Genomic DNA, 23,613 nt, shown 5'->3' with positions numbered 1-23,613 from the left:
AGTATTATCATTAACGGTAATATTTTCTTAATGCATTAATATGGAGTCGTCCAGTAGTTAATTAACCTTGTAAGGTGCCTTTCCTACCGCTCTCGTGTTAACTATTCGCCTTGTACAAGGTCACTTGCTTTGGTAAAAAGGTGTCATATATGGGCTGGTCCCATATTTATTGGTTTTTCTATGATTTTTTTCCAGTTGACATTTATCGTTGATTGCTTGTTTCCTCTCACCGGTGATAATAGTTTGAATAATGATCATGCAGGACGATGATCCCAATTGTGCAAAAGCATTGTATGAAATCCAACAGAGGAGGTTGATATATTTTTTCTCTTTATATCATCTTCTTACAATGGAACTCAAAATGCAGTTCAATACATCAGTACCTCCTGGTGTTCTTCATTATATTTTTTCGGGATATAAAATATTACGACCATGGTTAATGGCCACAAGGATAAAAAAACCAATTAATGATTATTCCTTAATTGTAAATACATTTCAAGAAGTATTGAAGACTGGTTTTTTTGTGAATCCACCACCCGTTGAGGTTTACTCTAGGCAATTACTTAAATTCATATCTGTTGTGGCAGGGAATAAAATTGGAGTACCTATTCAACAACGTGGGTATCCATCTACTTCGCTCACTAATCCTGCTACAGAAATCAATGTACCGACTTCTTCCGGGAAGCCACCGAAACCAGCTAATAGCAGCCTTCCTCAAATGTATCCTAGATCTTTTGGAAGAAACAATTTGAATGCAAATTTTTCGACTTATTCACCGCAGTCTTCTGTAAATAACCGGTTTATTTTATCAGAACAGCCTCGTCCCGAATATCGTACAACATATCCTGCGAGTATCGCTTCTTCTGAAAATCAGAAATATCGCCATCCTGGACTTGCTTTTTCAGCTTCTTCTCATGCTAGTGTACCTACGCAAGCTTCTCGTATATTACCTGTTCCTGGTTTCGTAAATAATCCACTTGCAACTTCGCAGTATAATGGACATACGGATGGATTAGCGCACCCGTCTATTCATTATAATAACATTGATCCTAATGAGTCGCCAAGCCAAGTACGCGCGACTTCTACGTTAAGCAAAAACTCACCATCAAAGCCAAACCAGCCAAGTCAACCATCACAAATATTACCCAAAGTTGACTTACCAGTACCTACAACTGTTGATCCTTCTGATTCTCAATTCAATTATCAAAAAGTCTATCCAGATGTTTCTCCTTATCTGACACCTGATAATATAGGGAGTGCAATTTTGTATTCCACAAATGATTTTTCAAAATCCGAACCTGGTAAGCCTCGATTAAATTTATCCCTTGAATTGAAGCTTATGGAAAATAATCTAGAAAAGGGAGAATTAGGTCCAAATCTGAAAGGTGATTTACGGAATTTGGCTGATTTCGACGCGATTTCTCTTGTTTCTTCACGATTTCCATCGCTTCCTGCCTCTAGCTTCAGGCCTGATGGCTCATTTCTTAAACATCGTCGTTTCAATGATGAAGTTATGGAAAACAAAGAAATTATGGAAAAGGCGATTAAACAGTTGAATCTGTCTGCTTCAGATGCAGAACGCTTACGTGAACGAAATAGAGTTCAAGTCCAAGATGACAAGAAATTGTGTTTCTCATTTTCAAAGAAACATCCATCAAATCATAACCAGCTCTTAGATAAATTCGATAAACTCCATGGCGATAGAAAATCTGACCCGTCTAGGAAAGCTGCTACTGAGACCCCAACGCCGTCTAAGGCAAAGCTTCCGGAAACTGGGCAGACACGAAATAAAGTGATTTTGGAGGATAAGTTTGATGAAAATGTTCCTTTGCTCAATCATTCTCATAACAAACCAACGTTGGCTCACAGTCGAAAACAGAATTCTAAAAGCCCAGCTATGAGCGATAAGGATCACGTGCAAAATAAAAAATCTAATGACAATGGTACATATAAAGACATTGATCTATCATCTATTAAAGCTTCCAAACATGCTAATGAGGTTACGGTTAACAACGATTTGACTAGACATACTGAGGTTACATATGGTGAACAAAACGTAAAGCCAAGTCCTCCAAGTGCTGCCAAAAGTTCAATTGAAGTTTTGGGAAAGCCTATAAATGAGCAAAAGATTCAAGGAATGGATCATACAGACAGTAATAAAAAGGTTTTTTCGAAAAAACTGAACGAAGGATTACCCGAGCGACAGAGTATTATTCAGACTGAAGATGGTTCGAAGCAAGTTGGTGAATATACCAATCGAAATTCTTCATTGGTATCTGATAAGGATGATAAAGTAGTTAATCAGACCAATTCTGAGATTACTGTTGTATCTCCTAACAGAACGAAACGTTCAAGCGTTATGAAGAATGAAAGCTTGAAAACCAATAACTCATATGTGTCTTCGACCATACCAACTGCTCATTCCTCTGATATTGATGAACAATTAAGAAATGTGATATCATTAGAGGCTAATGTTGAGCAGAATAAGGAGTTAGATGGAAATAAAAAGAAACGCTCTATTGAAAGCGTTGATAAATCAAGTGACCATACCGGTTTGACAAACGAAGTTCCCAAAAATCAAGAATTACTGAATATTAAAATGTTATTAAACGACGAATCACATCAACAAATAAGTGCGCCTACTCCAGGTGAAGTAGGTGAAGAAAATGGAGACACTTCAGATATGCAGTCAAGACAGACAGAATTTTCTTTGAAGTCTTATTCTGCTGATACGCTTCAACGCATTAATAAAGAGAAGGAGTCGTTGCAATCATTCGATACGGAATCATTCGAAATTATGATATCTACCGATGAGTTTCAGTCAGTTAGTCATGAGTCGGTTAATGTCTCAAACGATATAAATGATTCTGCGTCGGATCTATCAAAGCAGTTAAAAGCAACGAAGATCAATCAAGATCATACTCTCACGGAAGCTCCAAATTTGCAAAGAGAAGTTGAGACGGATAAACAACACGTTTATAATTCGTTGAAGTCACTTCCCCAAGGTTTCACAGAGTTTAAATGCCATTGGGCTAGTTGTGAAGCTACTTTACATTCTCTGAAAACCTTGTTTATTCATATAAAAAAATTACATACTCAAAGTAGACATGATAATTCCACATTTAAATGTCGCTGGAGTCACTGCTCTGTATCTTTAGATTCGAAGCAAATAGACGCTCACATAAGGGGGCATCTTGAAGCGATACAACATAATTGTTCAGTTCCAGGATGCAAAAAAGGATTTTCTAACTATCAAGAATTCCAAGAGCATCTAACGTTTTCTCATTTGCCATATAAGTTCGAGCCGGCTGCTTTAATTACTACTACAAAATCTGGATTACAAGAAGGAAACCGCCGAACTCGGAACAACCAGGGAGATAAATCTGCTGTTCCTGGTTTTTTTCTTGATACTTCTACTCCAATAGTCGAACCTGCTCCATCAAACTGGTATCCGGTTCCACCTCCTGGCTTTAGTCCAAGTGTTTTTGCCAGGTTGAGTCAAGACAATCAATCAAAGGAGAAAACGATGTCTTCGTTGGCAAAACGAAATGTCTTTCAATCGTTTTCTGGCTTGCATAATGACCATATGAAGACTAGTGATTCTGATAAACGATCGAATACTTCTGATGCTCAGTATGCTCGAGTTGGTCAAGTAGGCCAATTATTTACGACCGTACCAAAGTCTAAATGTCTTCCTTCAATGATTATTGAAGGAACAGTCGTCCAGAGAAAGAACTGGGTTGTACATTAAATATTAGCACTTGTAGAGTCTACGATATTCTGTATTTTATTTTTATTTCTTTTGAGTCAATACTATTTATTTATCAATCGCGTGCTTATAGAACATTGCTTAAGAATGGGAAAAGTGAATAACTAATATACCAAAGTATTATTAATTCAGTTTTTACTCTTACTTTAGATGTATATTGATCCAATTATTATCAAATCAACTATAGTCCACATGTAGGAGTGGTTGAGTTTCATGCTCGCTCCACCATATATTCCCCATCAAAGGTAATATTTATTGACTAAATTAGAGCAACACCGATTAATTTTTTAAACAAGCGAAGTACATTGAAAGCAACTTCCACAAAATTAAACGAAACGGAACCCAATTCTTAACTTACTGTATGATTATTAAGAAACTATTATAGTCAGAACATGGGTAATTCGGGCTTGTGGGAATTTATTACCCTAAGTTCAGCAATTAAGAATGTTGCGAGTACATACTGGAAAAGCGGAAGGTCGGTTTACCTCCAAAAACCGTTTAATAATGTTGCAACGTTGAAGAAAGGACCAATACATCCGAAAACATCTGTTAGAACTGTAGATGATATCAAAGAAAACCCTACTTTCCATGAGATAGAAATTAAGAAATCTACAGAAAGTTTACAGTCTTCGGCGAAGAAGTTTGAAGTATTTCCTCCTGGTGAAGTTCTGAAAGGAAAACATATTCCGATTCAGGATGAAAGGAAGGAATTGAAGAAGGGCTCTAATCTTACAGATAGGCTTAGCGAAAAAAAACCTCAGACGAAATTTAATGATTCCGTTAGCTCTGAAGTAAATCCTACAATTCAAGTAAATGAGCCAAATACGTTTCAAGACCGAAAACAAGATGAGGAAATAACGGAAGAAAAGGCAGATGAAATGAAACCACTAGAAATGGAAACATTTCAAAAGCTCCCTAACATTCCTCTGAAGGCTTCAAAAGTTCCTTCTTCGCAATGGAGCAGACTCTGGCATTATGGAGGCCTTGCGACTTCACTTTCCGTCGGTGCCGTAGGAGAAAAGTTTAAACGTTTGTGGGGATCTAGTAAAGAAGAGGGCGGTGTCTTACTTAATGAAAGGAACATTGAAGTATTGGTAAACAAGTTGAGTCAAATGAGAGGTGCAGCATTAAAGCTCGGACAAATGTTGTCATTTCAAGACAGTAGAATATTTCCAGGGCATATTTCACATATCTTAGAACGTGTGCGTGATAGTGCCCATGCTATGCCTGACAAACAACTTGAGAGGGTGATGGTGCAAAACCTTGGCAAGGATTGGAAAAGTCTCTTTTCCGAGTTTGACAAAAGTCCCATGGCGGCTGCATCCATAGGACAAGTTCACCGAGGGAAATTGGCATCCAACGGTACTTTAGTTGCAATTAAAGTACAATACCCCGGTGTCAAAAACTCAATTGATTCCGATCTGAATAACTTGTCTATATTATTAAGAGCTTCTCGACTTTTACCTAAAGGCCTGTTTCTAGAGAATAGCATTGCGGCTGCCAGAAAAGAACTGGCGTTGGAGTGTGATTACATACGCGAGGCAGATTTCGTAGAAAGGTTTGGAACACTTCTGAATCACGATCAGCGCTTGAAAATTCCCAAGGTGTTTAGAGAAGTATCTGGTCCAACAGTACTAACACTGGAGTATCTACACGGTACTGCATTGGGAAAAATCTTATATACGCAAGAGCTTCGAAACAAAATTGGAACGATCTTGACAGAGCTGTGCTTTAAAGAGATCGCTGAGTTTCATTGCATGCAGACTGACCCTAACTGGTCGAACTTTATGTATAATACGAATACGGACCGGTTGGAGCTTTTAGATTTCGGAGCCTCTATTGAATATAGTCAAGATTTTGTTTCGAAATATTGTCGACTTTTGCTTGCTGGTGCCAAACGGGATAAGGAGGCTTGTCAACGCCTGTCTGAGGAGCTAGGGTATTTGAGTAAACATGAATCCAGAGCAATGATAAATGCTCATGTGGAATCCATATTTACTCTTGCTGAGCCGTTTGCTTTCGATGCCCCTGATGTATATGACTTTGGACACCAAACGATTACAGAACGGGTAAAGAAACAAATACCGCTAATGCTGCAATTGCGACTTCGTCCACCTCCTGAGGAGACGTACTCTCTTCATCGAAGACTGAGTGGACACTTTTTGTTGTGTTCCAAGCTGGGTGCAAAAATACGGTGCAAGCAAATATTTCAAGAAATTTTGAGTCCTTATAATAACTAAAGCAAAACAGTTCTAAAAAAGCGAATGATTTTCTAAAACATTCATGAATTTTGCTAGAAGAAAGCTGATGTAGATGATAGATCTAGTCTTAATATTATTCTATGTGTTTATTTTTTACTACACAAGACTTTTTAAGAAATCCAAACCCACTCAATATAATTTAAACCCAAAAACTAGTTGCAATATGTATGAATAGAGATATTTAGAAAGATGGAGGAGCGCCGAGAATTGTGCCTTTGCCAGCCGGTTGATCAACGCTCATAAAGTTATCCTGTTGCTGTTCTTCAGAATCACCAAAGAGCTTGTTTTTGTTTTTCTTTTCTTTCTTGTCGCTCACGGCTTCAATTTCTATTTCTTGTTAGAGAAACAATGTATTTCCTTGCCAGTAATGCTTACCCATCATCGCATCGTCCAAATGAATTCCTTGTTCAGCGAGACGCTTTATAGACTAATGATCAATTGTTAGTAATACATGATTCCTATAGTCCAATGGAAACATAACATGACTTAAGAGAACTCGTTTTCACGAGGCTCCAGGCCAATATTACTTTTTTGGTGGTACGACATACATATTTTCCATTTCTCAAATGCTTTTTTATCGTTTTTTTGCTAGGAACACGGCCATGGATAATGGCTTCAGGATTTCTTTTTGCAGACTTCTTTCTGTCGTTTCTGTAAGGCATTGTGAATGAATTAAAGCAAAACTCAATGGATTGTTGTTGGATTACTTTGTTTTTAGTATTTGACAATTTCTTTTGCCTTTTCTTTCACTTGAATATGTTAAGGAAATTTGCGAGACAAACCGTACTTGTGATGCAGATGCGCTAAAAGGTAAACAAACCGTGAAATAAAATAGAAAATCATATTAAATCAAGAACGACAACAAGATACGGTCTTTAAAACAGTTGCAATTTTCTTTTTTATTTACTTTTACTGTGTTATTTAGTACTGGATATTTGAGAACACATATCGAATTCGCTTCTCTATTTACATGTTCTGCGCCTAGTCACGAAGAGGATTTTTCTTTTCGAAAACTAGTAAGGATGTGATATTAGATTTGAATAAAAAAATTGAATAAAGCTCTTGCATTGGAAAAGCTTACGTGGATGTTGAACCTGTAATGACAGTTGCCATTATAATTTTTTTTAAGAAGGTATCAAACGAATGGTAAATAAAATCAATTTTGAGAGTACTCTTCTACCTTTACAAATTTAAAGTAGTTTTATACTATTCATCGATGATTAATAGAAAATGTTGACGATTCCGAGCTTCGTCCTCAACCTGTCAAAAAATTACCTGCTACCTTCTACAAACATGTCTGACAGTCGTTCTCGCAGAATCGGAAAAGAATTAGCTGGTAATAACATTTTATACTTATATATAGATGTATATATTTCAATGTTACTAATGATTTAGATGTACGTCGGGATACACAAGCTGGAATCCAGGTTTGGACCGTGAATGAATCCGACATATGTATGTAGCTTGAATTTTTATTTTTATTTTTTATTTTTCATCGCTTTCTAACTTTGAAAATAGCTCGACTCAAGGGAATGTTTAAGGGCCCTCCTGATACCGCTTATGAAGGTATGTTTCAGTAGAGCATTGTCCGCAAAGTAAAACGATAAAGCAATCAAGTAAAAAACCTATGTGGCCTCTTGCTCATATGAATTACTATTACCGGTTGGAAAAGGAAACCTAACATAGTTATGAATTAGGTGGTTACTACACTATCGATGTCGAAATTCCCGTAAGTACTTTTTTCCCTTACTTGATTATTTCTAACCTGAATAGATTGGTATGAATTATTGAAACTATATGCCAGTTTTGTTATTGTTTTATCTAGCATATTCTCACACTATTTTCAGACTATCCTTTTCGTCCTCCTAAAATGAAGTTTGACACAAAGATTTACCATCCAAACATTTCCTCTCAAACCGGAGCTATCTGTCTCGACATTTTGAAAGACCAATGGTCTCCCGTGTATACCGTGAAGTCTGCGTTGATTAGTTTGCAGTCTCTTTTGTGCACCCCGGAACCCTCGAATCCTCAAGATGCACAAGTAGCCCAAGTATACATAGAAAACCATGACCAATTCATTAAAACTGCCAAAGAATGGGTTAGACTTTACGCCCAACCTCCTGCATTTATCGATGTAGAAGAGGAAGGTGACAGTTATAATGGAATTGATCCGAAGGTTGTTCAAAGTCTGCAGAATTTCGGCTTTGATCAGAATGTGATTGTCAGTGCTTTGTCTAAAGAAAACATAAAATCACAAGAGGATGTTGACAATTACCCTAACGGGATCAATGGAATTTTGGACTTGCTTTTGCACTAGTTTGGACTTAGTAACAAGAAACAAAAGAAATCTCACGTTAACCAGTTATTGAATTGAAAGTGAGACAAAGCATTTACTGTTGTTCTCTATTAATGATTTTACGGAAATAAGAAATTAACATTTATTCATTCATCGAAATCAAACAGAGCGTAAACAAGTTCATTAGTGTTAATTAATAAAAAGACAACAACAACAATACAAAAGACAAAGTAAAACCAATCATCTTTAAATATAACGTCAACAGATCGTAAAAAAAAACAGAGGAACGTTAAAGTTGGTTGATATCGACGTCGCCAGTTTGGCTATACATCTTAGCTAACGGAGGCCGTCTTGAAGGGCTAAGAGGTTTCAGCGGAGAGGGCGATTTCTTTTTCGGATTGGTTTCGGGTTTGCCTTCTTCTTCATCGGTTTCAGATGATTGTAATAAAGTCGGTTCAGGCCAAAGTTTCCTTTTGGTATGAAGATTATGAGCCTCTTCAATAGCTTGTTTATCTTCGTAATGAAGTTTACGAGAAGAACGACGATTGTTATCGATATAATGCAAATTACTTGTATCTTGAAGAGCAGGCTTTTGTTCATCATTATTCTCTTCTTGTAATTGTTCAATGATACCTTCGAGATGGGTGATGCATTCGTCTTTCTCTTTGTTGCCCTGTTGTAATCGACGCACCCATTCACCCATTTTTTCGATTTTCTGATCAGTATACTCGATTCCTTGAGCGGTTTCCTCAAGCATTCGATTTAAGAAAGTTTGTTCCACTTGTGAAACTCGTTCCTCCATTTCACGAGTCATTTGTTCACGAATTTGGTATTCTAGATTTACCATTTCGGCGTCAGCGTCAGCGAGAAGTTGACGAAGACAATCATTTTCTCTCAATAACTGCTCGTTTTGTACTTGGATTGCTTCCGAGGATATAGATTTGGATTGCGAAGCGGAATGGTTTAAGGAAGGAGACATGAAATTGTCGGTGTAAGAGGGGGATTGGCTAGGAATGATTTCACGGGCATTTGCACTGTAACGCATGACTTGGGCGTTTTCGTCGAAACTTCCAAGAGGATCGATGTTGACAAGCATGCAAGTTTTAGCAGTGCCGGACAAATGGCCGGAATGAAAAAGGAGTTCGGTTAATTTGCTTTGACGGAAGGGGATGATGTGCTGTCTACCGTCGTGTTTACGACGCAAGGCTTCGAGACACTGACCTAGGGTCAAGAGACTCTTATTGATACTAGCACCTTCTCGGAGAAGTAAGCCAGAAGTTTCGGCGGAACGAGTTCGTTCCGAGCCGGCAAGGTCGACCAAATCGAGTTGACAGCTTTCGATGTGATTTTTAGCGGACTGCAAGCGAAAGAGCTCGATAGAAACGACGAGATGAGAGCGGGAGGAGACAGAGTTGGCTTTTGTGGAAGTAGATTTGCGCAATTGCAAAACTTTATGAACGAGTTGAAAAGCTTCTTGGGGGTTAGCGAGGAAAACCTTTTGAATGCCGGCGACGGATTTTTTGTCGGAAGAGGAAGACTTTTTGAGAGAGAGAGCGTGACGATGGCCAAAGAAGCTTGGCTTTTCGAGCAAGTCGAAGATGCGATCGTTGTAAATTTCAGGAAAGCAAAGATAGATTGCGTATTGAAAGGAGGGATCAGGTTTTTGGGGGAAAAGCGAGGCATAAGCGTCGGGAGGGGGAAGTTGGATAGGATGGGGAGAATCATGTTTGAGGTACTTGGAGCCCTCTAGAACTTTGGACTTGTCGAGTTTGGAGCGAAGGGATTCGACAACGGGAAAGCTGGCTTCACGGCCACGGATGTTGTAGAAGAGGGCATCGAGGGCGAGGTAAACGACGCCAGGATGGGATTGTGGACCAAAGAGGGTATAAGTTTTGCCGGCACCGGAGACGCCCAAGGTAAACAAGAGGGCATCGTTCATATGAAAGAGAGACTGGGAGAGGAGAGGAGCGCAAATAGAAGCAAAGACGTCCCATTGAGAGCAAGTAGGGGAGAAAACCTTGGAAAAGGAAGTTTTTTCAGAGGTTTTGGATTTGGAGACACGAAAAGCATGGGAATCTTCTGGGGAAACTAAGACGACATCATCGTCATTAAGAATGGTAACGAAACCGTAGGTTTGAGAGGCATCATCATCCTCGGATTGGGGAGGAGCCTTTTTTACTCGTAAAAACGTCTAGAGGAAAGATTAGCTTGAAAAAAAGGAAAGGAAGGGAAACAATTCGTAGTGGTGATGGCATACCTGAATCATAGGCCGGTTCGTTGGAGACTACTACGATTCATGGTTTACGAAAAGGAAGAGAAGAAACCACCTGACTTGGAGGAAAAGAACGAGACAGTGCGAGGAAAAAGGAGAGTGTGGACAAATTCACAAGGTGGATGTTGGAATACGTAGGGATATGTAAAAACAGGATTAAAAAAAAAAGAAAGAATTACAACGTATCACGCAAAGCCGCACAATACACGCAACGACACGCATAAAAGCACAGAGAGTCACACAATACCGCGCGACGACATGCACAGTGACACAACGTCGCACACACAGACAAAAGGCGGGAACCCAAAGATACGATAAGGTTAGGGAAGAACGAATGAATTTGTCCCGCAGAGCAAAAATCGAAAGGATAAGGTTTGAAAGAGAAAAAGAGTCAAAAACAAAAAAGAGGAGAAAAAGAGGAGGAGGAGGAGAAGAAGAAGTAAGAGATGGGGGGTTTGAAAAATAAGAGATAAACAAATTTTCTCTTTTTCTTTTTTGTTTCTTGAAGATGAAGACTCTTTAAGTCTCGTTGATTTGATTGTATTTGTTTACGATTTTCTTTTTTGTTTAAAACAAAAAAAATAGATTCGAAGAATCTGCAATGAAAAAAAAAAAAAAAAATTGTTTATGACTTTGTATGTCGATGATTTATTTACTACTTGCTACATACACGTGTGTTGTATGATGACGATGATGATTTCTTCTTTGCTCGTATCGGACGAACGTTGTGGAGAAGAGAAACAGAGAAAAAAGAAGAGCAAAGTCCGAGGTCAAGACCGAGTCCGAGGAGAGAAAAAAAAAAAAGGACCTGTCGGGATTTGATATCATGAACCCAAGTAACCATCAAATGATGTAGAGATACATAACGAGACACAACGAGGGAGAGCTGCACATGAAGAGAGGAAGAGGGAGAGGAGGATGGTTTCGCTAAGAAAAGTCAGAATTAACTAAGCCTTGAGCCGACGATCCGACCGACCGAAAATTACGAAATGGAAGAGAGAGAGAGAGAGACACGGCCGTGATTTGAATTTTTATGAGAGGTTGGTTTTTTTTTTTTTTTTTTTTATCTGCAGATTCTTCGAATCTATTTTTTTGTTTTTTTTTTTCATTGCAGACTCTTCCGAGTCTCTCTCTCTCTCTCTCTCTCTCTCTCTCTCTCTCTCTCTCTTGAAAACAGCTACAACTACAACTACAACGATGGTCTCTTTACAACTCCGAAATTCAAACTCCTTTTCTTTCTCATCATCGGATAACTGGTTATTTCCCGTTTCTTCCCTTTTCTTTCCCTCTCGCTCGCTCTCTTTCACTCACACTATTGAACAAATCGTTTTTCCTCTATCGATTGCATCAATCCCATTTCGTGTCATATTCATTTTCATCCATCCATCCATCCATCCAAACAAACAAACAACGAAAAAACTCTTTCGAATCTCCAATCAATTTTATTTTTTTCGCTGCAGACTCTTCGAGTCTTGTCGTTCTTTTTCTTTTTTTTTTTGGTTTGGTTTGGTTTGGTTTGTTTTCTCTCGTATCGGCGCTCCTTCCTCCCACCCTCGTGCCGACGTTTCATTTCGTTTCTCCTTCCTGCTTTCCTCGTTCTCCTCCTTACCCACTTCTCTCTTTCATCCCTCCTACTCTTGTCCTCTTCATTGGTCTTTTCTCTCTTCTTCTCAACCTGCGTGCATTTCCCTCCCCCTCGGAGAAAGAATTCATAGAAAATCCGGACATTTCCTTCGTTTCTCCAAGCCGAATACCCCTCCATTCTCATTGGCTATTTTCAGCGGAACGTTTGCGTTTACCAAATGACCGAATGCTTATGCATAATCATTTGATGTCATCCTTCCAATCGTTCATTCGGCTTTATCCATGCATCCCATCTCGTCAATTCTCTTTTCTGCCCCGCGAATCCCTCTTATTTAAATTCTCTCGTTTCCCTGTTTTCTCGAGTTCCTCTTCTCCCGAGTATTTTATTTCTCCCAAACGAAGTTAACCAAACATCTTTTTTTTTTCCTTTTTCCTTTTTCTCGTTTTTTTTTGTTTTTTGTTTTACCGCCCCACACAAGCTTCCAGCGTTTGAAAAAAAAAATATATATATATATAAATAGAAATATATATATATATATTATATATATACACACACACAAAAATATACCGTTGGTTGTTGGTAAAATAAAAAAGAAAACAAAAAAGAATTTTATTTTTTTTACCTTTATTTTATTTTATTCTATTTTTTTCGCTTTTTCTTTTCTTATTTAATTGTTCTTTTTCTTCTTCGTCGTCGTCCTTGTTGTTGTCGTTGTTGTTTTCTATTGAACCCTTGTTGATTCTTTCGGGTTTGTTTACGAATTGACATTCTGTTTGTTTGTCTATTTGTTATTTGTCTACTCAAGTGTTTTTCTCTCTTCTTTTTTTTCTTGTTTATTTGTTTGTTTATTTGTTTATTTTCATTTCGCTCGTCGTTCCTTTTTCGCTCTCCTCTTCTTTATTTTTTTTTTCCTACCCTTTTTCAAACAAGAGCTCTTGTTGTTGTTGTTTTTCTTTTCTTTTTATCTTTGATTGTTTTTCCCTTTTTGGTTTCTTTTTTCAACTGCTCTAGAAAACAAAAACAATCATCCTTCCATTCTTCTGTTTTCGGTTTTATTCTTCCCTTTTCTATTTCAATTTCAACTCTACCTTTTTTTTTTCCCTCTTCTTGTGATTTTGTTTCTTTTTTTTTTTCGCTTTTGCTTTTCGTTGTTTTTTTTTTCCTTTTTTTATTGTTGATACATACACTCACTCTTCCACTTTTCTCAAAATGATGAATAATCGTTCTTCCAATTCTCCTCATCAACATCCTCTTGCTGATCATATGCATCCTACTGCCCCTCCTTCCCAAAATCAACATTCTTCTTATACTCCCTATCCCACCTATCAACAAGGCCTTCCTCCCCCCATGTTTCATGTTCAACAACATCCTTCCATGCTAACTCAACTTCCTCCTCTTTCTGCCACCGTCCTTGCTCCTTCCCTTGCTTCTTTGCCTCCCATCTCTTCCGCTCCCAATTACCAACAAGTTTCCTCCCATGCTTCTTCTCCCTACCTCCAACAACATCCAATGCTTTCCTCCTCTTCTAATCCGAATGCCCCATACTCCAATCCTTCTTTCCCACCTCCTTCTACCGCTCCTCCCGCTCCTACCACCACCCCCCATGATCCCTCCTCCGCCTACGCCGTCCCTTCTCCCAATCCCACCTCTATCGCCTCTCCGTCACCCAACGACACTCTCCCCGTCTCTCCTCCTCTTTCAAAAAATTCCGCCCTCAATGGCTCTCTTCCAAACACCACAAACACCTCCAACGGAAACGGCAAAGGCACCTCCTCTCCCCCCGGTGTGTCCAACAGCAGCCTCGTCAAGCGCCAAGCTCGCAAGCGCACCAAAACCGGCTGCCTTACTTGCCGCAAACGTAGAATTAAATGCGACGAGCGGAAACCTGTTTGCTACAACTGTATCAAATCCAAGAGACAATGCGAAGGTTACACCCACTTTCCTCGTCCTACCGGTGCTCTTACCGCCGCCCGTAGAATCCCCGTTTCAAGCTTGCTTTCCGAACCCGCTCCCCATGGCATGGCCGGTCAGCCCACCCATCCTACTTTCCTTTACTACATCCAATCCGTTGCTCCTTCTCTTTGCCTTTGGGATTCTTGCTACTTTCCTCCTCTTAGTCCCTATTCTTCCTTCTCTAGCATCTATTGGTCTTCTACTATTCCTGAACTCGCTTTACGCAACCCAAACATCAGTGTCGCTCTCTATGCGTTCGCTAGTGCTAAGCGTCACTTGACCGACGATGCCATCGCTTTTGCTCGCCAAGCCCGCGTCACCCTCACCAACATTACCACCACCGAGAGCCTCCTTATTTTAGTCCTTTTAGCTGTTACCCAACTTTACATTCCCAAATGCGATATTCAACTCTTCAATTTCGCCGTCGATCAACTCGTCAAATTTGACGCTTCTTTGATGACAAGTCCTAGTGACGAAATTATTACCTACTTACTTCGTCGCATGTTTATCCGTCAAGTCGTCCTCGCCGGTATCGTAAGACCGCTTCACACCGAAATTCCTGCTTTGGACTCCTCAAGGCCGAGTTACCTCCTGCTACCACTCCCACTGCCGTCCTCGACGAGTCCTTGTTTAACCTTGGGCTTCGTTCTCTTTGTCATGAACCCGGTTTAGATTCCGAATTTACCAATTGGTATAATAACTGTCCTGTGGATAAGGTCGATCTTCCCCGTCTCGCCTTGTTGATGATCCATGCTGTCTTTGTTTCTCCTGCCACTTTGGCTCAGTGGGTAGAACTTATTTTGCAGCATCCCGATCCAACCCCCGCCATCCACATCGCTAGAGCCTGCTTGCTTGCCGTCCGAAGTGTCGTAAACCTCAGCGAATTGCAGGTCAAAGTTGACAAGTGCGTTAAGTCTTGTGAAGAAAAGCAGCTTCAAGCAAGTATTTCAAATTTCTCTCAGGATGCCATTCAGGCAAACTCTTCTGCTTTGTCCATTGGGGTTTAGTTTTTGAGAAATAATAGACGCTACTCGGCTACACCCCCATCTAACTCTCCACGACCCTTCCTAATCCTCTCGTACACATCATTCATGCGTTGTTTCGGTTTGTTTCTCCTTGTACATATATAATTCGTCCGAAGAGTCGATATCTTTATACATCTCTGCTTCGTTCTTTTTTGTTTTGCCTTGGAAATAATTTATCAACATAAAAAAAAAAAGGCAGAGTTTCCTTTACGACAACTACTTTAGCTGTTACGTGAGTTTTCCGTGGTTCTAAACTCTCATTTATCCATGAGATGAATATGTAAATATCTTTTAGCACTTTTTGATTTTGGACTTTGTGCATACACATTAGACTGGGGTATCCATTGCTTACGAAATTTTTATGGCTTTCTAAATTCCTAAATCAAACGATGATTGCTTTATTTCGTTTGTACAACTTACTCTCTTATGTTTCCTAGCACTTTTTCTTTTTCACTTGCTATATGGGTTTTGGTTTCATACGAATTATTACGGTTCAAAATCTTCTCCTTGTTTTTATAGAATATATTGTTTCTTTGTTCTTTTTCATTTTACTACTTTTCGAGTTGTATATATTCTTATGCGTAAACATATATGTACTCCATGTCGTATTAGTAGAAACCAAACAGTAAAAGTAACTTCTTCCTTTATACGATACCCGAGCAAAAATAATGATATCCGACGGTATATAGAGTATTCGTCGTTACGGATCTGGTCTACCATCTGATATCGAAATCGGCATTCCTCTAACGAGCCATTTCCTGAATAAACTATATTTCTTCCAAATCCCTTACAACATAGTGGACAGTGTTTCTTACACTCACAAGTATTATAACGAACACTCAACAAACGAAAGCAAAGCCGTAAATTGGTCGGCTGAGACGCATCGGGTTCGAAGGCTCCTATACATGCCAGCCAAATAAATTTCAAGACACCGCCGATGGAAAGCTCAAGATGCGACTTTATGCTACTAAAATAACAGAAAACCAGCCTTTGTATTCTATTACGTCTACAGAAAAACATATAGCAATTGCAGGAGTAAATATTGTTCACATCTTACCAACAAGTTTTTTTCCTGAGGTTTTTTCCAACGAAAGCGTAACTGCTTTAACGGAGGAATGCTTTTCCGCTAAACTACAATTCTCAGCTCCTGTCACATGCGTTCGGTTTTCAAAGGATGGTCGACTCCTTGGAATTGCTACGGAAGACGGAACGTTCCTTTATGAAGAGGAGATTTGGGACTTGCCTTTGCAAACGATCCCAGGGCCTGCCTACGAACTTTGCTGGAGTCAACAAGCTAACCTTCTGGCGACGGCCTGGAAGAGCATTTCTATTTATTTGCGGAAAGAAAAAGAAAACTCAAATACGTCCGAGAATGGTCAAACTACAGAAAGGCTGAAAACTCAGACGAAGAAAACTCAAGGAACTCTGTCTCCTAAGACCGAGCACACCAGTAATAGTAAAGTGATTGAATACAGTCTTTTAAAAGTAATAGATGGACATCATTCTTTTATTTGTGGGCTTGCCTTTGACCCCCTAAGCCAATATCTGGCATCACATAGTTTAGATCGCTCTTTAAAGATTTGGCGACTAGCAACATTTGCCTTGGAGAAAAATATATCCAAGCCTTTTGAACATATGCCCATCAACAGTCGCTATCTTCGTTTAAGTTGGTCTCCGGATGGTGCTCATATTGCCGCTGTTAATGCTATAAATGAAGGAATAAACGTAATTGCTATTGTTCAAAGAGACTCGTGGACATTCGACATTAGTTTAGTGGGTCATCAAGAATCCTTGGAGTGCACATCGTTCAATCCCTATTTGTTCACTCAACCATTTCAAAAGTCCGTCATTGCCAGTGCTGCCCACGACGGATGTATTTGCATCTGGAATACTGCATGTGCACGCCCGGTACTCGTCATTAAGAACATTACATTTGCTGCCTTTTGTGACATACAGTGGTCGAATAGCGGGTTTGAGCTCTACGGAGTATCTTTGGATGGTCACATTTGTTTACTGAGGTTTGAAGAGTCTGAATTTGGTCCAAAGATGAATCAGCTAGAATACCCAGAAGACCTATCAAACTGTAACTTTTTGAAAAAGCCATATGGTCCCAGAAGCACACTGGAACCCACCGTTATAGTTGCTGCACCCTCCCCAAATACAACCAATGATATCCCGAAAGTCCGTTCTCCTCCTCCTTCACCTCCTTCGGTAAAGAAAAGAAAAGTACTAAAGAAAAAAGTTACTGTACGTCCGGTATCAATTCATCCTGCAACGTTGTTTTCCCAAATTCGTTTCGGGTGCCCTTTGGTAAAACCAAGGTGGGAAATTACTAAATCTTTCGGGACTATCAAGATTAAAAATTATTTAGAATGTACAAAGATAGAATGCTATATGGGGGATGAGAGGCAAAGCACTCCTGACTGGGTATCGTATCTCTCTTCTTCAGTAATCCTTGCGAATGGCACGAAGAAGTTTTGGGCTGCAGGAACAGAAGATGCCTCTATTTATGTTTTTAGTCTTCACGGAAGACTTCTGTCTCCTCCTATCGTTATAGGTTCAACGCCATGCTTTTTGGAATGTTGTGAGACATACTTATGCTGCGTGGCCTCGAATGGTTTACTTTACACATGGGATGTAATTTCTTCTAAAGCTGTTCATAATCCTGTTAGTATGCTCCCTCTACTTCACGCGAATTTTACAAATTCAAAGGTCGCAAAAGGTCCTTCATTAGAGCAATTGTTTGTTACCGATGAGGGTAACCCAATTGCTGTTATGAGTGATGGAAACGCTTTTGCATACAGTCCAATTACGAGCTCCTGGCTACGGGTTAGCGAAGGATGGTGGATGATAGGTAGTCAGTACTGGGGTTCACTTGTCACAGACTCTCGAGAAGAAAGCGCATTGAGTTTCTTGGAGCGATGTACGGATGAAGAAATTATTAAAGCTGGAAGAGGAAGATTCTTGCAAAGAATTGTAAAAGCCTCTATGCTCCGCCAAGGTTATGATAATTACGAAATGGTTGTGAGTATACGACATCTTGAAAATCGTCTTATGAGCTCTGAAAAGCTGAATTTACAATTTGACTTTCATGAAAATCTTTTGTTATTTGCGAATCGTATTGCCGAGGAAGGAATGAAGGATAAAATGGATGAGTTATGCCGTGAATTGCTTGGTCCCTTGCGAGTCCCTTTAAGTTGCACGACTCCTGTAAAAATTGGTGATCGTATCTGGAATCCTTTCGTTTCTTCTTTAAACAAGCGGTCACTACTTAAGGAAATTATTTTACATACGGCAAAACATAGAGAAATCCAAAGGATTACATCTCAATACTCTTACCTACTAGAGCATATCCCTGCTTAGATGCTAATTTATTTATTTATCCTATATACAAATTTAGTCAGAAAATACATATTTACGTTTTTTGCTGCAATGTGTTTAGGGAGCTTTTGCGAGTAAGTTCTATTTACTTGACACCACTTTGCATTAACCAGTAATATATAAAGGTTCCATTTACGCAGACCAAGTATCATTGTTTACATATAAAGAGTAGGGATTTGGCGTAGGAAAGCATATGGATAAATTTCCTCATCATTGAAACGATAATTTAATTAAAATGAGCAAGATTATTAGCCTGGGAATATGGGCCCTTGGCATTATGCTAATGGCAAGCCAAAAGCATTCACCATTGCTTTCCAATGTGGGATTATCTGTGCTTGCATATAAAGCAACTGCATTCTTTATTCCTCGTGTTGGAGCGGCCTTCATTCGTCGAGGATTTTCAGGAAAAGACATGAACAAAGTTGAGAAGCGCGTGATTCCAGAAACCATGGGAGCCGTATCTTCAATGGTGTATTTCATGTGCATGATATTGTTCATTCCTGTTTTATTTTACAAGTACTTAGTCCCTGAACAATCTAAAAACCAGCCAGAGAATCCACTTGAAGTCTTGAGTGACGGATACACTTCGGTAGCTAAGGCCCAGTTTCCGCATGACCAACTTGGTGCTTACTTGTCTGCTGTCATTTCCATTTTGTCTATTTCTTTACTTGGTATCTTTGACGACTTATTTGATATTCGTTGGCGTCATAAATTCTTTCTCCCTGCGATTGCAGCCATTCCTTTACTAGTAGTTTACTACGTTGATTATGGAGTCACCTATGTATCCGTTCCCACTCTTTTACGTCCCTTCTTTCAACGCTCTATCGTGGATTTAGGATTTCTATACTATATTTATATGGCAGCGGTTGCTATTTTCTGTCCAAATAGCATCAACATTATTGCAGGTGTGAATGGCGTCGAGGCAGGCCAATCCTTAGTGATAGGTCTTGTAGTCCTTTGCAACGATTTAATTTACGTTTTTCACCCAAGCAATCCAGAAGCTGTGCGTGCTCATCTTTTGTCCATCTATCTCATCCTTCCTTTGCTTGGAGTCACTGCTGGTCTACTAAAATACAATTGGTGGCCTTCTCGTGTGTTCGTTGGAGATACGTTTTGCTATTTCGCCGGCATGGTTCTAGCTGTTGTTGGTATATTGGGACATTTTTCGAAAACGTTGATGTTGTTCTTCATTCCACAAATATTTAATTTCATTCTCTCTGTGCCTCAGTTATTCGGGTTTGTGGAATGTCCTCGTCATCGTCTACCTCGTCTGAACGTGAAGACTGGATTGCTTGAGAACTCTTACACAGAGTTTGCTGAAGGAGTCCCTTTACCTACCAAGACGTTACTAACAATACGTTTATTTGAAGCATTCCGTCTTATCCGCGTTGATTGGGACCAGAAAACGAAAAGACCTATAAGATGCACAAATTTCACAATCATCAACTTTGTACTATATCATACCGGTCCTATGCGAGAAGATCACTTGACCCTATGTATCATGGGAATTCAACTCGCTGTTGGCTTGTTTGGTTTAGCTATACGACATGGGTTGGCTCCATTAGTATATCCTCAAGACAACATTTAATCCCTCAACCGATTTTCCAAAGTAATTTTGTGTTCCTTTTGTCTTCCCTTTTTTTGGCCGTAACTTATCAAGCAAGTTCACCCTCGTTTGCTGAAGTGTTTCTTCCTGTCTAATTATTACACTTTACGAGACAGCAAAGAGTTTCCAAAAGAATCGATCTGCTACAATTTATATGTCTTTCTTTTTTTCCGTTTTTTACGCCTCTCTCGTATTAGATTCAATAGTAAGTTTCAAATGCTTTATGAATTACCCTTAAATAGCTCCGATTCTTTTATTTATTATTTTGAAAAGCTCCATTTTGTTTGTTTTAAATTCTTTCTACTTTATATAGATTAAAAATATATACATTCTTTATTTTTTTGAATCTGTCTTTCGATTACAATGAGATAAAGCTATATCGAATACATAAAAATGCCTATGTTCATATCATGTCAATTTCCAATGTTTCCCTACCTGAAATATCATCGGTTTCTTCATGAAGTCTTGGCATAAGTAGATATCATACTAAAATACATTGTGACTATTTTGTGACTGTCATTTCACACTCAAAGGGTATAAATAGATGCTCCTACACTTCTTGTTCTTTACTTACCTGGCACGGGTTTTCGCAGCTCAAGAATTGTGGGAATTCAGCTGTTTGTCTTTGCATTGCACTGTAGCTCTGACGGACAGTTGCGGACTGGCTACGGTCAGATCCGAGTGCATCATTTTTGAGTTCGTCTCTGTTAAGGAGACATTTTCTCTAATTCTCATGACCATGTTGTGCGAAGTAGAGAGAATGTTTCTGATAGTAAATTGTTTTGTATCTTTTAGTTTGAGATAGTTGATGTTGGAATTGAGTTTCGTTGTGGTCTGAAAATTTTGTAGTGTGGATGTTTTTAAGGTAAAGATTAAAGATGAAAGTGTATGTTTGTCGCTTTTAGTAGATGTCGGTTTCAAATTTGAATGTTTCAGAGTATTGGTGGTTGTGAATTGTAAATTTAATTTGGGTAAGTTGAATTTGTGTAAGATTCATTCATCCTTTTAACCCACACGAAGCTATGTCCAAAGAAACAGAGGAAGCTCCATTGCTAGTAGACGAGTCGGTCATTAGTAAAGATGAACTGCAAGAACTGAATGAACCAGAACCGGTTAACGAAAAGGAGCCTGGTGTCATTGGAAACGAAGATATTGCTTCAGGTATCGGGAATCAGAATTCACCATTCAATTCCGTCGAAGAAGATTCTGGTTCTAAAGCTGTTCCTGTGACAATTTTGACTGGATTTCTGGGTGCAGGAAAAACATCCCTATTGAAATGCATTCTTGAAAATGCACAGGGAAAGCGAGTCGCCGTCCTAATGAACGAAGTCGGAGACTCTGGTGACTTGGAAAGAAATCTAATGGAAGAAGCTGGTGGAGAAGAGCTTTATGAAGAATGGGTGAGTCTTTCAAATGGATGCATGTGTTGCACTGTGAAAGACAGTGGTATCAAAGCGATTGAACAATTAATGAAGCAAAAAGGGAAGTTTGACAGTATAGTGATTGAAACCACTGGGGTTGCCAATCCAGGACCTTTAGCTCAGACATTTTGGCTTGACGATGCTTTGGGTAGCGAGGTACAATTAGACGGTGTTGTAACAGTGATTGATTGCCAGAACCTTGACAGCATTCTCAATGATAGTACTGAAATCGGCAGCATTCAGATAAGCCATGCTGACTGTCTTGTACTGAACAAAACCGATAAAGTAAATACGTCCGAACTTGAACGAATTTACCACGTCGTTCGCTCGATCAATCCCCTCGCTAAGATTTGTGAAACAAGTTATGGTCGAGTTCACGACATTCAAGAAATTCTGGACCTGAACGCATATCGAGAAAGCGAGGATTTTCAGAAGTTTATGATTCCCTCGACTCCCCATACTCACAATAGTCACGATGTTGGACACGGCAAGGCGTGCACGAGTGAGACGCCTGTAACTAGTATAACAAGTCGGACATTTGAATTACCTAGGAGGATGTCTGCTGACGAATACGAACGATGGCTTCAATGGATACGTGGGATTTTATGGCTTTGTTTAGAAACTGGTGAGGGGGAAGAATATATGATATATCGCAGCAAAGCCTTACTTCAAAAAGACGATGGTTCCTGGCATGTCATGCAGGGAGTCCGTGAAGTTTTTGAAGTGTTACCTCTTCCAAGATCTGCTAAAATAAATTCCGACAAACAGCTCCATCCTGTTACCGTTTTGATTGGAAAGAACGTTGACCGTATTCCCCCATTTTTGACATAGGAAGTATATCTTAAACATCATTACAGACCTCTATGTACATCAATACTTCTATAAATATCTACCGGTAAATTTTATAAAGTATTTTAACTTGTTATAATCCTATAGACATGTTATGCTGACTTTGTCATCTGACCTTTCATACAGTGCATCACTATACGTAAAACGCGTTTTCTTTCAACCTGATTTCAGTTTAATAAATTTACACCCTATGTTTTTACCCTAAATCCATAAAAAAGCTACTACTCGTAATGTTGTTTTACAAAACAAAATAGAGCATGCTTGGTGTGACTCAGATGTAATAAAACACTACCCAAGAATGACCCTGCCAAACTGCCGCTTTGGCTAACGAAGCTCAAATTAAGCAATGGTTGAAATTGTTCCCTATCATCATAAATATTTGGAAGAAGTCTGCCAACTTATAAAAAAAGACTTGAGTGAGCCTTATAGTAAATACGTTTACCGGTATTTTGTACATCAATGGTAAGTTCGACACCAGGAATTCACGTTTCTAAATCATCTACTTCTTTCTGTAAACTTACATTCCTATAATTAGGCCTGAATACAGTTTTGTTGCTTTACTCGACGGACAGATGGTCGGTGCTGTTATAAGCAAACAGGATATCCATCGTGGACAAAGTCTTCGAGGCTACATCGCTATGCTCGCTGTCAAAGATTCCCACCGAGGCAAGGGTATTGCAACTCTATTAACAAAGGCGAGTTTAAATGTCATGATTGAAAAGGGTGCCCAAGAAATCGTTTTAGAAACTGAAGTGGATAATGATGCAGCAATGTATTTCTATGAACGACTAGGCTTTTGCAGGTACAAACGACTCTTTCGCTACTATCTAAACGGAACAGATGCATTTCGCTATATATTGTATCCTTAAGGCCGCTACACAGAATTCGATGTTTGTTACTGTCAAAGAGATACTCGGCTACTATACTAGGAAATCAGGGATTTATAAAACAGATATATGTGATTAAGATATCCAGTTATGACTTTAATGTATCAAACGTTCTTTCGACATCTTACCGTATTATTAAAGCCTATACTGCTTCATTTAAAATTAAAAAACCATAATATTAGTTGCGTGAAACAATAAAAACAAAACATCATCATAAACGTAACTTAAACCTGTAATCATCGTGAAGGAAATAAAAATAAGAAAGACATAAGGGCTAATGAAAAGCTCAAGAGCTCTAGAGAGTAGTA

The 23,613-nt window shown here is 39.1% G+C and overlaps 10 protein-coding genes across 10 annotated transcripts; 8 read left to right on the top strand and 2 right to left on the bottom strand.

Moving 5' to 3' along the window:
• The first annotated feature begins 76 nt into the window (after nucleotides 1-76).
• SOCG_00249 (cryptic loci regulator Clr1) lies at nucleotides 77-3,885 on the top strand. The gene has a single exon (XM_013162669.1). It carries the CDS (start codon nucleotides 251-253, stop codon nucleotides 3,749-3,751), a length of 3,501 nt encoding a protein of 1,166 aa, XP_013018123.1. The 5' UTR covers nucleotides 77-250; the 3' UTR covers nucleotides 3,752-3,885.
• A 17-nt stretch (nucleotides 3,886-3,902) lies between these two features.
• On the top strand, nucleotides 3,903-6,154 carry SOCG_00248 (atypical/ABC1/ABC1-A protein kinase Abc1). Its single transcript, XM_013162668.1, has one exon. It carries the CDS (start codon nucleotides 4,162-4,164, stop codon nucleotides 6,007-6,009), a length of 1,848 nt encoding a protein of 615 aa, XP_013018122.1. The 5' UTR covers nucleotides 3,903-4,161; the 3' UTR covers nucleotides 6,010-6,154.
• SOCG_00247 (pre-60S shuttling factor) lies at nucleotides 3,916-7,151 on the bottom strand. Its single transcript, XM_013162667.1, has 4 exons — nucleotides 7,112-7,151; nucleotides 6,579-7,043; nucleotides 6,406-6,457; nucleotides 3,916-6,357 (listed from the first exon to the last, which is right to left on the bottom strand). Exons 2-4 carry the CDS (start codon nucleotides 6,690-6,692, stop codon nucleotides 6,212-6,214), a joined length of 312 nt encoding a protein of 103 aa, XP_013018121.1. The 5' UTR covers nucleotides 6,693-7,043; nucleotides 7,112-7,151; the 3' UTR covers nucleotides 3,916-6,211.
• A 100-nt stretch (nucleotides 7,152-7,251) lies between these two features.
• SOCG_00246 (ubiquitin conjugating enzyme Ubc1) lies at nucleotides 7,252-8,541 on the top strand. The gene is made up of 6 exons (XM_013162666.1): nucleotides 7,252-7,366; nucleotides 7,426-7,485; nucleotides 7,549-7,596; nucleotides 7,728-7,759; nucleotides 7,804-7,807; nucleotides 7,878-8,541. Exons 1-6 carry the CDS (start codon nucleotides 7,261-7,263, stop codon nucleotides 8,345-8,347), a joined length of 720 nt encoding a protein of 239 aa, XP_013018120.1. The 5' UTR covers nucleotides 7,252-7,260; the 3' UTR covers nucleotides 8,348-8,541.
• SOCG_00245 (kinesin-like protein Klp9) lies at nucleotides 8,411-10,680 on the bottom strand. The gene is made up of 2 exons (XM_013162665.1): nucleotides 10,584-10,680; nucleotides 8,411-10,517 (listed from the first exon to the last, which is right to left on the bottom strand). The coding sequence occupies exons 1-2, from the start codon at nucleotides 10,590-10,592 to the stop codon at nucleotides 8,616-8,618; spliced, it is 1,911 nt and encodes a 636-aa protein (XP_013018119.1). The 5' UTR covers nucleotides 10,593-10,680; the 3' UTR covers nucleotides 8,411-8,615.
• A 2,712-nt stretch (nucleotides 10,681-13,392) lies between these two features.
• SOCG_00244 (transcription factor) lies at nucleotides 13,393-15,143 on the top strand (the record flags this gene model as incomplete). Its single annotated transcript, XM_013162664.1, has 2 exons — nucleotides 13,393-14,670; nucleotides 14,715-15,143. The coding sequence occupies 2 exons, from the start codon at nucleotides 13,393-13,395 to the stop codon at nucleotides 15,141-15,143; spliced, it is 1,707 nt and encodes a 568-aa protein (XP_013018118.1).
• Nucleotides 15,144-15,785: 642 nt separating this feature from the next.
• On the top strand, nucleotides 15,786-18,528 carry SOCG_00243 (hira protein Slm9). The gene has a single exon (XM_013162663.1). It carries the CDS (start codon nucleotides 16,113-16,115, stop codon nucleotides 18,522-18,524), a length of 2,412 nt encoding a protein of 803 aa, XP_013018117.1. The 5' UTR covers nucleotides 15,786-16,112; the 3' UTR covers nucleotides 18,525-18,528.
• A 117-nt stretch (nucleotides 18,529-18,645) lies between these two features.
• SOCG_00242 (UDP-N-acetylglucosamine-dolichyl-phosphateN-acetylglucosaminephosphotransferase) lies at nucleotides 18,646-20,543 on the top strand. The gene has a single exon (XM_013162662.1). It carries the CDS (start codon nucleotides 18,778-18,780, stop codon nucleotides 20,128-20,130), a length of 1,353 nt encoding a protein of 450 aa, XP_013018116.1. The 5' UTR covers nucleotides 18,646-18,777; the 3' UTR covers nucleotides 20,131-20,543.
• Nucleotides 20,544-21,025: 482 nt separating this feature from the next.
• On the top strand, nucleotides 21,026-22,715 carry SOCG_00241 (CobW/HypB/UreG nucleotide binding domain-containing protein). Its single transcript, XM_013162661.1, has one exon. The coding sequence runs from the start codon at nucleotides 21,171-21,173 to the stop codon at nucleotides 22,398-22,400; it is 1,230 nt and encodes a 409-aa protein (XP_013018115.1). The 5' UTR covers nucleotides 21,026-21,170; the 3' UTR covers nucleotides 22,401-22,715.
• SOCG_00240 (NatC N-acetyltransferase complex catalytic subunit) lies at nucleotides 22,654-23,510 on the top strand. The gene is made up of 2 exons (XM_013162660.1): nucleotides 22,654-22,880; nucleotides 22,954-23,510. Exons 1-2 carry the CDS (start codon nucleotides 22,765-22,767, stop codon nucleotides 23,285-23,287), a joined length of 450 nt encoding a protein of 149 aa, XP_013018114.1. The 5' UTR covers nucleotides 22,654-22,764; the 3' UTR covers nucleotides 23,288-23,510.
• The last annotated feature ends 103 nt before the right edge of the window (nucleotides 23,511-23,613 follow it).

This window comes from Schizosaccharomyces octosporus, assembly GCF_000150505.1.
Source record: "Schizosaccharomyces octosporus yFS286 unplaced genomic scaffold supercont6.2, whole genome shotgun sequence".
Taxonomy (NCBI): domain Eukaryota; kingdom Fungi; phylum Ascomycota; class Schizosaccharomycetes; order Schizosaccharomycetales; family Schizosaccharomycetaceae; genus Schizosaccharomyces; species Schizosaccharomyces octosporus.
The sequence above is the reverse complement of the archived record's forward strand: the minus strand, read 5'-3'. Positions and strand labels throughout refer to the sequence as shown.